General features: G+C 43.0%; 1 protein-coding gene across 1 annotated transcript in view; it reads right to left on the bottom strand.

The window, feature by feature from the left end:
* TRPM2 (transient receptor potential cation channel subfamily M member 2) overlaps positions 1-18,608 on the bottom strand; it is a 1,766,051-nt gene that overhangs the window by 414,050 nt on the left and 1,333,393 nt on the right. The window contains exons 14-15 of the mRNA XM_040441475.1: positions 8,915-9,096; positions 7,535-7,667 (exon numbers count right to left, since the gene is read on the bottom strand). Coding sequence (XP_040297409.1) covers positions 7,535-7,667; positions 8,915-9,096 — 315 coding nt within the window. The remainder of the gene's footprint in view (positions 1-7,534; positions 7,668-8,914; positions 9,097-18,608) is intronic.

Genomic DNA, 18,608 nt, shown 5'->3' with positions numbered 1-18,608 from the left:
AAAAGAAGGATTGCGCTGCAGGAGAGTATTCTTATTATATTCAAGTCCAAAAAATATTGGTGTTCTATAGTCTGTGGAAATCTTCAGTCAAACAGGTTCATCTATACACATCAAACTCAGCTATGGTGTGGAAATCTGAAAAAAATAGAAACCGCACTATGGTGTAGTAACTTCTCAAAGGAGGTGTCGCCTGTGAACAGGTTATACTCACAAGACTCAGATGATATTAAGCATACCAAGCAGGTTCAGCGATGTCATCCACCAAAAAACATTGAAGTGAAGGTGAAACTGAAGTAGTCAGAAGGTCCGGAAAATATTTTAATATTCACCATCAAAAAAATCCCAAGGGGCTCCTTTTTACTGGGATTGAGTTGGTCCACACTCCAATACGGGGAGGGGATTTTATTTCAATATTAAATAAAAAGGAGGTGGAGTGGATGTTTTTATTAAACACCATTCAACCCCAGGGACTAAACATTGAATGCGACGTAAATGCCTGCATAGTCTAATATCCTCTATATAATAAATAAGTTTGCGTTGTATATTATAGGGAGATATAGGTCCCAAATGCGATTGTACTAGGTTTGTAGATCCTGCATGTTATTTTTATTTTAATTTTTATGTGTGTTTTTTTATTTGTTGTTTTTATCTATTCAATATTTTATATATATATATTTTTTTATCTATACTATTTTATGTGTGTCTGCACTTTTCTAGCCCGTTGGCATCGGCATACGGGGTGGGATGGTGTGTGTATATATATTATAGAATATATTACTTTTGCTATTTTAAGATTTTCCAACGACGCCTAACAGGGGAGGTTCCCCAGATCCTTTATATTCAGCTGCATCCACTTACTAACACACGCCCCAGACGAAGCATCATGGCGAAACCCGGGTCGGGCACTGTGTACTTATTTTAACTTGCTCCTATACTTGTGTTTTTTGTGAGTATAATAAATCTTTTCATTTAACACTGTGGTACGTACTTCACTATTGGTTGACCTCCTTTCTTTGAGAACCTGAAGAGTGGAGAGTCTGGTGATATCCTGTGAAAGTGGTCTTTCCTTCTCTGGGATTGTGGAGCTTTACAAGATTCTATTCAAGCGGTCAAGCACCCCGTCCGTGCAGCTCAGAAGGCGACATCTTAGGCTGATTGAACATCTACCAGCCATAACGCATACCTGTATCCGTTTTCCGGACCTTCTGACTACTTCAGTTTCACCTTCACTTCAATGTTTTTTGGTGGATGACATCGCTGAACCTGCTTGTTATGCTTAATATCATCTGAGTCTTGTGAGTATAACCTGTTCACAGGCGACACCTCCTTTGAGAAGTTACTACACCATAGTGCGCTTTCTATTTTTTTCAGATTTCCACACCATAGCTGAGTTTGATGTGTATAGATGAACCTGTTTGACTGAAGATTTCCACAGACTATAGAACACCAATATTTTTTTGACTTGAATATAATAAGAATACTCTCCTGCAGCGCAATCCTTATTTTCTCATTTTATTGTGCGGACGATTTTCACTCACTTTGTCCTGGAATTTGCAGCGCTAGAGGGAATAATATCTGAACAGGGATTGTACTTTATTCCTATAAACTGTGACCAGCTTCCCTGTCTCTGCTGAAGAGGAGCATCCCCACAGCATGATGCTGCCATCGCCATGTTTCACAGTGAGTATAGTGTGTTCAGGGTGATGTGCAGTGTTAGCTTTCCGCTACGCATAGCATTTTAGGCCAAAAGGTTCAACTTATCTGACCAGTGCACTTTCTTCCACATTTTTGCTGTGTCCCCTACAGGGCTTGTAGCAAACTGAAAACAGGACTTCTTACGGTTTGTTTTCAAAAATGGCTTTTTCTTTTTGCCATTCTTCCATAAAGGCCAGATTTGTGGAGTATATGACTGATAGTTGCCTGTGGACAGATTTTCACACCCGGGCTGTGGATCTCTGTAGCTCATCCAGATTGACCATGGGCCTCTTGGTTGCTTCTCTAGATTGGTTGGGCTGTCAGTTTAGGTGGACAGCCATGTATTGGTAGGTTTACATTTGTGCCATACTCCAAATACCCAGCCACACACCCACAGGCCATAACACTAAATGCGCAGCTTTCCAAATTACTGGCCCTGGAAATTTTGCCATTTAGGCTTGTGGACACTGAGGCCTTCCACAGCCTGATGTCGGTGGCCGTCTCTCGTTACGCAGTCCCCAGCCTCCACATTTTTTTAAGGTGTGCCGTGCCAGCCTTACACCAACATGTGTCCTTTAACATCACACATGCCCTGACCAACGCCGTTACTGGGAAGGTCCACTTAACCACGGACACATGGACAAGTGCTTTCGGCCAGGGACGCTACATTTCCCTGACGGCACACTGGGTGAATGTTGTGGAGGCCGGGAGTGACTCATACCCTGGGATGGCACAGGTACTAATGATGCCAAGGATTGCGGGCCCTACTTCCATCAGGGTTTCCGCCAGCACCTACATTAGTGGCTCCAACCCCCACTTCTCCTCCTCCGCCTCCACTTCCACCTCCGAATTATCCACGTGCAGCACCAGTCAGTCATCAATCGGTAGCTGGAAGCAGTGTAGCACTGCAGTGGGGAAGCCGCAACAGGCCGTGCTGAAGCTGATCTGCCTAGGTGACAAACAGCACACCGCCGTAGAGCTGTGGCAGGGGATTAGAGACCAGACTGAGCTGTGGCTCTCGCCACTCAACCTGGTACCAGGCATGGTTGTTTCTGATAATGGCCGTAACTTGGTGGCGGCTTTGGAGCACATCCCATGCCTTGCCCATGTATTCAACCTTGTGGTTCAGCGGTTTCTAAAAACATACCCCAATTTGCCTGAGCTACTGGTGAAGGTGCCCCACGTGTGTGCACATTTCAGCAAGTCACCGACAGCTTCAGCCGGTCTATCAACGCTGCAGTAGCGCTTGAAATTGCCAGATCACCGACTGTTGTGCGACGTGAGAACGCGCTGGAACTCCACGTTCCACATGTTGGTCAGGCTTTGTGAGCAGCAGAGGGCAGTTGTGGAATACCAGCTGCAGCATGGTCGTCGCCTTTCCAGTCAGCTTCTGCTATTCACAAGCGAGGAGTAGGCATGGATGTCTGACCTCTGTGAGGTTTTACGCAACTTTGAGGAATCAACACAGATGGTGAGCGGCGAGACTGCTATTATCAGCGTCACCATCCCACTTCTGTGTCTTCTCAAATGCTCGCTGCTCACAATTAAGGATGACGCTGTGCATGTGGAAGAGGTGTAAATGGGGGAAGATAATACACATGTTGATGAAAGCTAGACCACCCTCAGTTGCCTTCTCAGCGCGAATTGGAGGCTGAAGAGGAGGAGGAGCAGGAGACGGTTGCCTCAGCTACAGAGTGTAGTACTTATGGAAGTTTAATTCCATCTGTTCTGCGTGGATGGGCAGAAGAGGAGGAATAGGATGAGGAGATTGGGAGTGATCCTCCTGATGACGACAGAGAAGTCTCGCCTGTTGGTACTCTGGCACACATGGCTGACTTCATGTTAGGCTGCTTTTCCCGCGATAACGCTGGCAGCAGAGTCCGTACTTCCTTGGCCAACCGAGGAGGCAAAACAAGGGGAACACACAGCAGTTCCAACAGAGGCAGGGCAACACTCTCTAAAGCCTGGGACAATTTCATGACACCCAGCCAGCACCCCCACCGTGATGTGCGGCCTACTGCCACAAGTAGAATTTTTTTTTGGAAGATGGTGAAGGAGTACATAGCAGACCGTGTCAGCATCCTCAATGATCCCTCGGTGCCTTACAACTACTTGGTTTCAAAGCAGGACACGTGGAACGAACTGGCGCTCTGCGCTCTGGAGGTGATGGCTTGCCCTGCCGCCACTGTTTTGTCTGAGCGTGTATTTAGTGCTGCTGGTGGCATTATAACAGATAAGCGTATCCGCCTGTCAACTGAAAATGCTGACAGGTTGACTCATATAAAAATGAACAAAGCCTGGATTGACCATGACTTCTCGACTCCATGAGAGGAATGCTGATGAACATAAAGGCACTTTGCATGTGTTGTTTTTAATGTAGTTAATAGACTGTATTCCCATGCAGCCCTTCCACCACAAACAAGGGTATATGGTTAAATCTTCCTTTTCTCATCCTCCTCCTCCTCTTCCGTTATATCAACATGCATTGCTTATTCGTCACATATTATGCCCTCGCATATATGGCCTTCAAATATAATTTTTTAGAGGGTCCGCTCACCAGCAGGCCCTCACATAATTTTTTAGAGGGTCCGCTCACCAGCAGGCCCTCACATATAATTTTTTACAGGGTCCGCTCACCAGCAGGCCCTCGCATCAAATTTTTAACAGGGTCCGCTCACCAGCAGGCCCTCGCATCTAATTTTTAACAGGGTCACCTGCAGGCCCAAACCTAAAATCTTTTACAGGGTCAGCTCACCTGCAGGCCTGCAACTCAATGTGAATGAGGCCCTCCTTTATGCGATATACAGGTTGTATCGGAGTGCCTCTTCTTTTTCATTTTTGGCAGCGCTTGCACTTTATATACAAGTAAATATACAAGAAAGAAGGTTTTCAATCAATTTTTCCCATAACATTGATTTTTTACTTTGGTTTTGTGAGTAAAACCTTAATTAGATTGTGGGCTTGGTGATCAGTTTAAGGCCTTTTAAGCAGCATCAGCAGCAGCATGGTGATAAAAATTTGTGGTAAGGTGACATGGTGTGGAGATGGCAGCATGAGGAGGCCACATAGTGTCACAATGACTGAGTCTGGATAAAAGACTAAGGCCACAGATTGTTTAGAAAGATGCAGATGGAAACAATCTGTGGAGCTGTATGACGGTCACCTGCAGATTAATGCAGCCATCAAAATCAAGTTGGGTTTGTCTGTTCCACCTCAGCTCACCAGCAGGCCCACACCTAAAATCTTTTACTGGGTCAGCTCACCTGCAGGCTCGCAACTCTAATCTTTTACTGGGTCATCTCACATGCAGGCCCACGCCTATAATTTTTTTAGAGGGTCAGCTCACCCGCAGGCACTCGCTTATAATGTTTTACAGGGTCAGCTCACCCGCAGGCACTCGCTTATAATGTTTTACAAGGTCAGCTCACCAGCAGGCCACACCTAAAATCTTTTACAGGGTCAGCTCACCTGCAGGCCCGCAACTCAAATCTTTTACAGGGTCAGCTCACTTGCATTCCCGCAACTCATGCTGCTTTGCTTTGAATTAGTAGCTGTAGCCGTTTATCAGGCTCCCTCCCTCCGAAATCAAACAATGATTCCCCGTTACCGGTTGTCACCATGTTAGGCGCATAACAGAACATTGAAAGTTGATAGGGAAGATATCCAAATGGATCTTGGACGTCACGGGGGCGTGCGATCAGGCAGATGTTATCTAGAGTCAACAAAGCGGCAGCAGGGCCTCTCCTGAAAAACATTTCCTTATCCAAAATACTGCAGTGACATTCCCAGTGATTTTTTTATTACTCATTCCAATAACAGGGCATCTTTAGAGTCCTATATTGTTATCTATCGTCACTACCTCGACGAGTCGGGAGTGTATGATTTGCGCGACACCCGCTTGCCTTCCTTGGATGTGTTAGCCGTTTCTCAGGCTCCCTCTCCAGAATCAAACACTGATTCCCGGTTACCCATAGTTTGCAATGGTTTTGAGCTTACAATTACATCGAAAGTTGATAGGCCAGACATCCGAATGGATCGTCGCCATCACGGGGACGTGCCATCGGCCCCAGGTTAACTAGAGTCACCAAAGCGGCAGCAGGCCACCGCCCATAATGTTTTAGATGGTCAGATCAGCAGGCCCTTGCTCCTAATGTTTTTGAGGGTCACCAGCAGGCCATCAATCATAATTTTTAAAGGGTGTGTATGATGCCCTCCTTTATGTGTAACTAAGGGTGTATCGGAGTGCCTCTTCCTTGTAATTTTTGGCAGCACTTGCATTTTATATACAAGTAAATATACACTCACCTAAAGAATTATTAGGAACACCATACTAATACAGTGTTGGACCCCCTTTTGCCTTCAGAACTGCCTGATTCAACAAGGTGCTGATAGCATTCTTTAGAAATGTTGGCCCATATTGATAGGATAGCATCTTGCAGTTGATGGAGATTTGAGGGATGCACATCCAGGGCACGAAGCTCCCGTTCCACCACATCCCAAAGATGCTCTATTGGGTTGAGATCTGGTGACTGTGGGGGCCATTTTAGTACAGTGAACTCATTGTCATGTTCAAGAAACCAATTTGAAATTATTCAAGCTTTGTGACATGGTGCATTATCCTCCTGGAAGTAGCCATCAGAGGATGGATACATGTTCTCCTTCTGTTTACGCCAAATTCGGACTCTACCATTTGAATGTCTCAACAGAAATCGAGACTCATCAGATCAGGCAACATTTTTCCAGTCTTCAACAGTCCAATTTTGGTGAGCTCATGCAATTTGTAGCCTCTTTTTTCTATTTGTAGTGGAGATGAGTGGTACCCAGTGGGGTCTTCTGCTGTTGTAGCCCATCCGCCTCAAGGTTGTGCGTGTTGTGGCTTCACAAATGCTTTGCTGCATACCTCAGTTGTAACGAGTGGTTATTTCAGTCAACGTTGCTCTTCTATCAGCTTGAATCAGTCGGCCCATTCTCCTCTGACCTCTAGCATCCACAAGGCATTTTTGCCCACAGGACTGCCGCATACTGGATGTTTTTCCCTTTTCACACCATTCTTTGTAAACCCTAGAAATGGTTGTGCGTGAAAATCCCAGTAACTGAGCAGATTGTGAAATACTCAGACCGGCCCGTCTGGCACCAACAACCGTGCCACGCTCAAAATTGCTTAAATCACCTTTCTTTCCCATTCTGACATTCAGTTTGGAGTTCAGGAGATTGTCTTGACCAGGACCACACCCCTAAATGCATTGAAGCAACTGCCATGTGATTGGTTGACTAGATAATTGCATTAATGAGAAATAGAACAGGTGTTCCTAATAATTCTTTAGGTGAGTGTACATGAAATAATGTTTTCTATAAACTTTTCGTCTAAAATCGTTTTTTTCCTCCTTGGTTTTGTGCGTATTATTGTCATTATATAAAAGTGGCGTATTATTTGGACAACATAGTTCCCAGTAGCGACCAGCGAGTCCAAGATGTATCCATACATCCTCTTCATGATACAGAACCATTTTGGTGGTGTTACCAACAATTTCTGACATTTTCTTATGAACCAGGAACCCTCCCCTCTTCAGAGCAGGGGGTACCTGGTTTAATGCTCGGGTTCTCCCATTGACCTCTATTATACTCGGGTGCTCGGTCGAGCAGCCGAATATCACAATGTGTTCGGCCCGAGCCCCCAAGCACTACGGTGCTCGATCAACACTACTGTATCCCTGACTTGTCTGGTGTGTTCTCTGGTTTTTATGATGCTGTATGATCACTAATGTTCTCTAACACACCTCTGAGGCCCTCACAGAACAGCTATAGTTATACTGAGAATCCTTCATATTAAATTTCTTACTTTTCAGATGTGTCTCGAATCTTTTGCTCTGTGCTTTGTTTCATCTGTTTTTGAAGGTGATGTATATAGTTTTCTTTTAGAAAAGTTTCCCATGAGAGGAGAGTGGATTCTTCATTCTTTTCTAGCTTTTCCTCTAATATATATAAAAAAAACACAATATCAAATATACAAGCAAATAGGGGGTCTTTTATGAAGCTGAAATACACCTATATTAGGTGTATTTCAGGAGCAGATTGCAGTGCAGCGGTTAGTTGTGCAGCAATCTGAGACTTTTCCCAGCTCACGGCAGGTATAAAAAAGTGGGCGGGGAAGGGCCGATAGGCCCATCTTATTTACCATTTTCTATGCCTGTTTCAGGCGTAAAAAAGGGTCTAAATGTAAGACAGCTCAGAAGTCTAAAATGCCAGTCTTAATAAATGACCACCATAGAGTATTAATTTTGAAACAAAATAAGAGCAATCTTATATTCTTCTACTGGAGGTTTGACGTCATGCATGGCATTTTTCTGCATTGTCTATTCCCATGTAGCATGTATAATGTAGTAAGTATTGCACTGAATACTTTATAATAAATTAATTTAAAGTATAAATCAAAACTTAAATCCCGTAAAAATTATTATCTAAAGGATCTTTCCATTGATCATGGCTTTATGTGTTGCCCAGTGGGGGGTGTTTACATATCTGGGCCTTTACATTAATCCTTATTAGGAAGAAGATATAACACTTATAAAGAGAACAAGATCCTCCTCCTTTTCTATCTGTGCAGCATTTTAGGCCTTTACATAAACTGCAATTTAATCTCTTTTTTTTTTTTAACTGTGTTTATATATCACATTTCTCTCCACAGCACCTGGTTGGAAGTTGCACTGTGCGGAAAAAAAGCTGAACGATATCCTTTGTTTTAGGGCCATGACATATCTTTTCTTTACAGTATAATACAGACTTTCAACTACAAGGAATAGTATGAAATAACACGTAATTTATTTACAATATTCCAGTAGCAAGTTCCAGTGATAGGTAAACGTTTGGTGCTATTGCTTATGAGCCCAGGCCCTCACCCTATCCGCCACTTTCTACTAGGAGATTGCTCTTCGGCTCATACTCACTAATCCTTAATCCACACATCCTCGACCAGTGCAGCATCCAGGTATCTGAAGTGCCGAATACTTTTATGTATCAGTGGGGGAAGTTGCTACTGGAATATTTTTAAAAAAATCATGTGTGATTTTATACAATTGCTTGGAGTGCAGAGTCTGTATTATATTGTTAAGACTGGTCTGGGACCCATCTCTAGCACCCTCAAGACTGGGAGAATGTATCATTAAACCATTTATAGATATTTTTTCTTTGCATTATATTTATATGGTTTTAGTACTCTTACTTAGCTGCTTTTGTCTCCCTGAAGGTTTATGCAGAATGGCATGTTTGATAAATAGATGTAGGTGGTTAAAGAGAATGAAAGGTGGTGGGGCTGGTGGTCGACTATGATATTCTTCGATTAAATCGTGTCTTTGAAATTTCCAGATCTGATCAGTATGTTCTTGTACCTGTTGAAAAGTGTAACTAAGAAAGAAAGAAAAAAATATCAGTATAAACAAAAATCAGGTGAAAAGAAGACAATAAAACAAAATATACACAACTATATATCAATAAAAAGTCAAACTGTAGTTTCAAGGGAATAAGTCATTAAAAAAAAAGAAATTTTTTGAAAATAGGCTTGCTCATTTTGAGCCAACAGCGCCTGTACAGTCCTCTACATGTTTCCAGAATTACATTCTACAAATGGACACTGTCTAGTTTGATTCAGCAGTCATGTACCCTTCACTTTTCCCTTCTTGCTAACTGAATGTATGTATTGGTTGGGAAAAATCAATCTACAGCAAGACAACAACCCCAAGCACTCTGCTTTAAAGATCAATAAGTATAAGGTTCTTTATACCTTTAGAACAATGTACTACACTAACAAACCAAGGCCGAGACCTCAGCATCATTGAATAGCTTTAGAAATATATGGATCTTAAAAGGTAAAAACATAAATCACCCACAAATTTAATTCACAGCTATGTCTATAAGATGCTCCCCAAACTGCAGTCATAAGCAGTTTAGGAGAGATTTTGCAGACAAAGCACTTTGGGGGGAATTTATTATTGTTGGCGGTTTTGGTGTCAGTTTTAAGTCTGTGTTTGCTTTGGGAGGTTGCACCAAATTTATGAAGTGTCACACAGTAGTAATATATCTGGTCCTAGTGCAAAGTGGTATATGCCTATGTTTGTAACAGTACACTAGGGAGTTGCCTGGTATAGAGAAAACATTTTTTTGTGACTTTTTTTTGCATGAAAATTACTCTTACTGGTAATCGGATTTTCCATTAACCTCCACAATGTTACTCACAGGAAGGTTTCCCCACCTCTCATGGGACAGGAAAAAACGTAGACGCCACAAATAAAGAGCCTCCTCCTTTTACGTGCTTCAGTTTAGTGACAGAGAAACAGGAGTCATGCTTAAAGGGGTTATCTCATGACAGACAATGGGGGCATATTGCTAGGATATGCCCCGATTGTCTCATAGGTGTGGGTCCCACCGCTGGGACCTGCATCTACAAACCGGATTCCAAAAAAGTTGGGACACTATACAAATCGTGAATAAAAACTGAATGCAATGATGTGGAGGTGCCAACTTCTAATATTTTATTCAGAATAGAACATAAATCACGGAACAAAAGTTTAAACTGAGAAAATGTACCATTTTAAGGGAAAAATATGTTGAATCAGAATTTCATGGTGTCAACAAATCCCCAAAAAGTTGGGACAAGGCCATTTTCACCACTGTGTGGCATCTCCCCTTCTTCTTACAACACTCAACAGACATCTGGGGACCGAGGAGACCAGTTTCTCAAGTTTAGAAATAGGAATGCTCTCCCATTCTTGTCTAATACAGGCCTCTAACTGTTCAATAGTCTTGGGCCTTCTTTGTTGCACCTTCCTCTTTATGATGCGCCAAATGTTCTCTATAGGTGAAAGATCTAGACTGCAGACTGGCCATTTCAGTACCCGGATCCTTCTCCTACGCAGCCATGATGTTGTGATTGATGCAGAATGTGGTCTGGCATTATCTTGTTGAAAAATGCAGGGTCTTCCCTGAAAGAGATGACGTCTGGATGGGAGCATATGTTGTTCTAGAACCTGAATATATTTTTCTGCATTGATGGTGCCTTTCCAGACATGCAAGCTGCCCATGCCACACGCACTCATGCAACCCCATACCATCAGAGATGCAGGCTTCTGAACTGAGCGTTGATAACAACTTGGGTTGTCCTTGTCCTCTTTGGTCCGGATGACATAGCGTCCCAGATTTCCAAAAAGAACTTTGAATCGTGACTTGTCTGACCACAGAACAGTCTTCCATTTTGCCACACTCCATTTTAAATGATCCCTGGCCCAGTGAAAACGCCTGAGCTTGTGGATCTTGCTTAGAAATGGCTTCTTCTTTGCACTGTAGAGTTTCAGCTGGCAACGGCGGATGGCACGGTGGATTGTGTTCACTGACAATGGTTTCTGGAAGTATTCCTGAGTCCATTCTGTGATTTCCTTTACAGTAGCATTCCTGTTTGTGGTGCAGTGTCGTTTAAGGGCCCGGAGATCACGGGCATCCAGTATGGTTTTACGGCCTTGACCCTTACACACAGAGATTGTTCCAGATTCTCTGAATCTTCGGATGATGTTATGCACAGTTGATGATGATAGATGCAAAGTCTTTGCAATTTTTCGCTGGGTAACACCTTTCTGATATTGCTCCACTATCTTTCTGCGCAACATTGTGGGAATTCGTGATCCTCTACCCATCTTGGCTTCTGAGAGACACTGCCACTCTGAGAAGCTCTTTTTATACCAAATCATGTTGCCAATTGACCTAATTAGTGTTAATTGGTCTTCCAGTTCTTCGTTATGCTAAAATTTACTTTTTCCAGCCTCTTATTGCTACTTGTCCCAACTTTTTGGGGATTTGTTAACACCGTGAAAATTGGAATCAACGTATTTTTCCTTTAAAATGATACATTTACTCGGATTAAACGTTTGATCTGTCATCTACGTTCTATTACAAATAAAATATTGAAATTTGCCATCTCCACATCATTGCATTCAGTTTTTATTCACAATTTGTTTAGTGTCCCAACTTTTTTGGAATCCGGTTTGTATATCGAGAAAGGAGCCCCGAAAGTGGAGGGCACACTGCACATGCGCTGCCACCCTCTATTCATTTTCTATGGGGCCGGCGAAAATAGCCGAGCGCTTGCTCAGCTATTTCCGTTGAGCCCTAAAAGTGAATGGGAGCGGCGGCCGGTCATGCGCGGTGCACTTCCATTCACTTATATAGGGAGGCGGCTTGGTGGTGGCCGGACCGGAGTCCTCCAGCCACCACCTTGCAGGGCTCCATTCTCGATTTAGGTGCTGGTGCAGGTCCCAGCGGTGGTACCCACACCTATAAGACAATGGGAGCATATACTAGCTACAACTGTAGTAGGGGTAACACTCACACTCTTAACTCAAATTTCTTAACTCATCGCCTTATCTTAAAACAAAAGCCATTAAAAAGCAATTGCTTAATGCATTTGGTTTAGATAACATGTCTCATAAAGCATGAGTGTTAACCCTGCTGCATCCGTATATGCCCCCATTGTCTATGATGAGACAACCCCTTTAAAGAAAATTACATTTAATACAAAGCAAAAATTATTACAAATTCATACATTAGGGTGGGAATCCTCAGTGTCATTGTGGAGGTTAACCAGAAATCCAATTACCATAAATTTTTATCTTTTCCTAACACCTCCACAATGGCACTGACAGGAGGATTTACAGAGAGATGAAATTAGGAAGAGACTGCTGCTGACCGAAACTTTGCAACCAAAAGCTGTCCAATATATAGTGCTTGAAAAAGGTAGATGGACTAGCCCACATTGCAACCCGACAGATCTGCTCCAACTATGCCGAGGCAGAAGGAAAGCATAGCTGAAGTAAATGGCCAACTGGATTCAAAGGACTATTGTCGCTTTACTTGGTGCCCTCCCTTTATTACGTCCTTGGTTCTACAGGAGAAAATGACTTCATTTCCTGAATAATCTGGTAGTTTACAGGTAAGTTATTATGCACCTGTGTACATTCAGATTGTCAAATCTGCTTAATTCAGAATTGGGGAATGCACAAAAGCAGGGGAGAGAAACCTTTTGTTGGCAGTGAAATCTAGAGACCAATTTAGGAATAAAGGTCGGAGAATGCTTTAGGATAATTCTATCTTTTAACACATTAAGGTAAAGTGGACTGCAGGAAAAGGATGAAAGCTCTCTCACCCTTCTGGCTGTGGTAGTTGCCAACAAATAGTGTAATAGGTGAGCAACTTTAAGTAAATGTACAGGGTGGGCCATTTATATGGATACACCTTAATAAAATGGGAATGGTTGGTGATATTAACTTCCTGTTTGTGGCACATTAGTATATGTGAGGGGGGAAACTTTTCAAGATTGGTGGTGACCATGGCGGCCATTTTGAAGTCAGCCATTTTGAATCCAACCTTTGTTTTTTCAATAGGAAGAGGGTCATGTGACACATCAAACTTACTGGGAATTTCACAAGAAAAACAATGGTGTGCTTGGTTTTAATGTAACTTTATTCTTTCATGAGTTATTTACAAGTTTTTCTTTGTTTACAGCCATTGACATGTCGCCGAGGTTAACACATGAGGAGCGGATAGAAATTCTGTTGATGTCTGGTGAACACAGTAACCGGGTCATTGCAGCAGATTTCAATGCAAGACACCCTACGAGACCACCCATCTCCCATGCTACAGTTAGCAAACTGCTTGCTAAGTTTCGTGAAACTGGTTCAGTGTTGGATTTGCCAAAATGTGGACGCATGAAATCTGTCTCTAATGAAGAAACATCAGTGGCTGTCCTAGCTTCATTCAGCAAGAGCCCACAGTGTAGCACTCGCCGCATGTCACTGGAGAGTGGCATTAGTCGAACATCCCTTCAGCGGATATTAGCTACTCACAAATGGCACCCTTACAAACTCCAGCTACTGCAGCATCTCAACGAGGATGACCCAGATCGGCGCACTGAATTTGCAGAATGAGCAAAACAAAAATTGGAACAGGACCCTCAGTTTACGCAGAAGATTTTGTTCAGTGATGAGGCAAACTTTTATGTGAATGGGGAAGTTAACAAACAAAACCACCGCTATTGGTCTGACACTAAGCCACATTGGATAGATCCCTCCAAGTCTGTTGGAACAAAAAAAATTATGGTATGGTGTGGTATATGGGGTACAAAGATAGTGGGGCCATTCTTCATCAATGGAAACCTCAAGGCCACTGGATATGCGAAATTGCTACATGATGATGTGTTTCCCTCTTTATGCACTGAAGCTGGCACGTTCCCTGAGTTTTTCCAGCAAGATGGTGCACCACCACATTATGGGTGTCAGGTCCGAGCATTCCTAGATGAACAGTTTCCTGGAAAGTGGATTGGTCATCGTGGGCCAGTTGAATGGCCCCCCAGGTCTCCCGATCTGACCCCCTTAGACTTTTATCTTTGGGGTCATCTGAAGGCAATTGTCTATGCTGTGAAGATACGAGATGTGCAGCACCTGAAACTACGGATACTGGAAGCCTGTGCTAGCATTTCTCCTGCGGTGTTGCTATCAGTGTGTGAAGAGTGGGTGAAGAGGGTTGCATTGACAATCCAACACAATGGGCAGCACATTGAACACATTTTATAAGTAGTCAGAAACTTGTAAATAACTCATGAAAGAATAAAGTTACGTTAAAACCAAGCACACCATTGTTTTTCTTGTGAAATTCCCAATAAGTTTGATGTGTCACATGACCCTCTTCCTATTGAAAAAACAAAAGTTGGATTCAAAATGGCTGACTTCAAAATGGCCGCCATGGTCACCACCCATCTTGAAAAGTTTCCCCCCTCACATATACTAATGTGCCACAAACAGGAAGTTAATATCACCAACCATTCCCATTTTATTAAGGTGTATCCATATAAATGGCCCACCCTGTATATTATGGACTCAAACCAAAAAACAATGATAACCATGAACACAAGATTCAAATCCCAGGGGGAACTGAAGATTGAAAAGAGGGACACAACCTGCTTTCTCCTTTCACAAACTGTTTAATAAGGGTAAAATCTGCAAACTTTTGATTCATAAATGGACTCAAGGTGGCACTGTCTACTTTTAAGGTGCTGAACTTGAGACCATTATCTAGTCCATTTGCAAAAAGTTCAAGATGACTGAGATGTTGGTGGATTTAGAAGATTAGATTTCCCATTAGCAAAGGGCAAAACATACTTTCCATACTCTTTTGTAAATATTTGCAGTGACTTTCTTCCTGCTTTGCAACTAAGGCTGTCAATCTGAATGGAGGAATGCAGGGATGTAGAACCGATTCTTTGTTTAGCAGATCTGGAACTACTGGGAGGATCCATAATTTTTTTGCTGACAATTCCAGAAGAGTAAATAAAGTTTTTTTGGGGTCAATATTGGGCTATCATGATAACTTGTGCCTGTTCCTCCAATGTCTTTGTGAAATCCTTAAGAACCAGAGCACAGGGAGGGAATGTGTCGAGATGACCCTAGAGAGTCTAGAAAAAACAACAATATAACACCTAGTCAGCCCCATAGCTGGAAAGCAGGAAGGCCCAGCCAAAAAGGAGAGGGAAGGTGAGGGGACACTACAGGTGAAAAGACAGATGTCATTGATGACAGCCTTGCCAAATTAACACTGTCCCCTCTCCCCACACTCTGCCCAGGAGAAATTTCAGGATCTGAAGATTTGTAGGAGAGGTATGAAGTGTCTCTAGTAGTGTTGAGCAAAGCGATCAGCGTTGGTCGCGGCATCTGAGGTGTTAAATTGACTGGGTTTGGTTGGATCGCTGTTCCCCGTCATTGCGGCCAGGTGTCTGCTGTATGATACAGCCAGCACCCGCCGCATATGCAGCAGCCTGCTCAATACATTCCCTCAGCCACCATGACATAGGGTATATCTGATTTATAGCAATTTGTGACAAATTAATTCTGCGAATCAAATTTTTCAAAACTATGCTCATCTCTAGTCTCCAGACACGTATATGACAGCGTAACAGTGAGTCACAGAAACAATAAATGTTGGTCCACCATCATAACATGCTGGCTTTTTATTGACTTTTTTCATTCATTGACCCTGGCTGGTCAGGGGCACTTCCAGTGTGTCATGCCCAGACTGGAAGTACGAGAATGAAGTTGGAGGGATTCCTATGCTCAGCGGGAACCCCTATCTACTATAGCCACCTGGACTCAGACGATCCTGCTAGTTGGTATCCTGGAAGGACCACAACTGAAAGCTCGTGGCAGCCTTAAGAAAAGGGCTTATGCCAAGAACAAGGAAGCAGAACTCACACTCCGCCCAGAACCCGTGTTCTTGTCCCATCACTCCCAGCACACTGGGAGAAATTGTTGGGCAAATAGACTCTTGGTAGGAAGGCTACAAAACAGCCCTCAAGGGAAAGGCAACAAAACTGAAGTAAGTTAGAAGAGAAGACTTTTTATCTGTGGCTTTTAGAAGAGATGAGCGAATTTTTCAATTCGCCAGTTTGCCACTTTTTTTGAAAGAATTTGCTTCGATCCGAATTTATTCTTAGCAAATCACATAAAAAAACGGCTATTTCCTGGCTGCAGAGTGCATTTATAGTGGTGTAGAACACTGTGCCTTGCAGTAACACGCATAGGGAGTCTGCCGTGGTAGTGAAATTATACTGTGAGTCAGTATGACATGCAGATGACAGGCGTCGCTCTTATGCTACTTTAACACTCGCATTTTGGGCTGATCAGTTATGGATCTGCAAAAATGGATCTGTTACAATAATACAACCGGAAGCATCCATCATGAACGGATCCGTTTGTATTATCTGTAACATAACCAAGACGGATCTGTAATGAACTCCATTGAAAGTCAATGGGAGACTGATCTGTTTTCTATTGTGCCAGATTGTGTCAGAGAAAACTGATCCGCCCCCCATTGACTTACATTGTGTGCCAGGACGGATCCATTTGGCTCAGTTTCGTCAAGCAGACAGCAAAATGCTGCAGGTATCCGCCTCCAGAGCGGAATGGAGACTGATCGGAGGCAAACTGATGCATTCAGAGTGGATCCTTTTCCATTCAGAATGCATTAGGGCAAAACTGATCCGTTTAGGACCGCTTGTGAGAGCCCATGACGGATCTCACAAACGGAAAGCCAAAACGCGAGTGTGAAAGTAGCCTTATAATCACTGCACACTTCACTTATTTGGGCAGTCACGGGGCCAAAACTGACCAAATAATTAAATTGTGAACTCAGCCTTACAAGTCGATGTTAGCGCCAAGAAGAAGCACATTCTTTTTTCACCGTCGTCAGCTGATTCCACATAGATGTCTACAGTACCTGTTCTATTAAACGCTTATGCAAGTAGAGCCCCCCGACAGAGTGGAGAGGGTGTCAGCAGTAAGTTTGTGTAGACGTCACTGATTATTTTGCCCTTCGCAAATTGAAGGAAAGGAGGGGGCGCGCGGCAATTACCCACTCCCGATTCGGGGAGGTAGTGATGATAAATAACAATACAGTACTCTTAGGATGCCTTGTTATAGGAATGATTAATAAAAAATTATAGGGATTGTTACTGTGGTATTTTTGATTTGGAAATGTTAGCCAGGAGAGGCCCTGCTGCAGCTTTGTTGACTCTGGATAACTTCTGCCTGATCGCACGTCCCTGTGACGTCCATCATCCATTTGGATATCTTCTCTATCAACTTTCGATGTTCTTTTCTGAGCCTACCATGTTGATCACGGTTATCGGTGAATCAGGGTTCCACGCCGGAGAGGGAGTATGAGAAAGAGAGAACACATCCAAGGGAGATAAATGGATGAAATTTAATTTTGATCGAGCGCAAATATGGGAAAAGTTATTAAAGCAAAAGGATCGAAGGAAAGGGCCAATTAAAGATGAATTTTTGAAATTTAAGTCCCTGTCACCTCTGCAGAGTAAGGGTTTTTCATTGCCAGAAATGGGTTAATGTCACCTACCAATGGAACAGATTATTTTTAAATAATTTCGGTCCCTGTCACCTATGCAGAGCAGGGATTTATTCACATAAAAAATTGTAAAATATCAACCCAAGAATGCAACAGAAAAATTTGTAAAATATATTAACCTGTCTACTAGGTAGAGCAGGGATCTATGACAGACAAAAATTGTTGAATGTCACCCGAAAATGTAACAGAAAAATTTGTGAAATGTTTTTACCTATCTACTAGGTATAGCAGTGGTATATCACACCCAAAAATTGGTGAATTTCAACCGAAAATGTAACAGACAAAGTAGTGAAATGACATAAAATAAAATACGTACAAATAAAAAAACATAATCTCGATTTATGAGGTGGAGGTCCATATGGAGTAGGAGTTTGAGGAGGCGGTTGAAGTAGCGGTGTAGGTGGAAGCGGCGGTGCAGGAGTACGAGGTAGCCAACACTGTTTTTTGGTTTTAATTTTAATTTTATTTTTTTAATTAGGTTACACTCCAAAAGAGTGTGAAATATCCAAAATACAACAATGAGCAATTGCGCTGTAGTATAACAATGGCTGGTTAAGGCCGGTATACATGTCTATTCTGCACTAGGTACAGACAAGTCCTGTGAGATCCATGCCTGCTTCATTTTAATGAATGTGAGCTTGTCCACATTGGCTGTGGACAGGCGGCAGCGCTTGTCTGTGATGACGCCCCCTGCCGTGCTAAACACGTTCAGACAATACACTGGCTGCAGGGCAGGCCAGCACCTCCAAGGCGTAAAGGGCAAGCTCAGGCCATGTGCCCAATTTGGAAACCCAGAAGTTGAAGGGGGCAGACCCATAATTCAGTACGTGTAGGCGTGTGCACACATACTGCTCAACCATGTTGGTGAAATGATGCCTCCTGCTAAGACGCTCTATATCAGCTGGTGGTGCTGGTTGTTGTTGCGTGCTGACAAAGCTTTTCCATATTTTGGCCATGCT

This window comes from Bufo bufo, chromosome 7 (genome assembly GCF_905171765.1).
Source record: "Bufo bufo chromosome 7, aBufBuf1.1, whole genome shotgun sequence".
Taxonomy (NCBI): Eukaryota; Metazoa; Chordata; class Amphibia; order Anura; family Bufonidae; genus Bufo; species Bufo bufo.
This window is presented reverse-complemented; position numbering and strand designations above follow the sequence as displayed.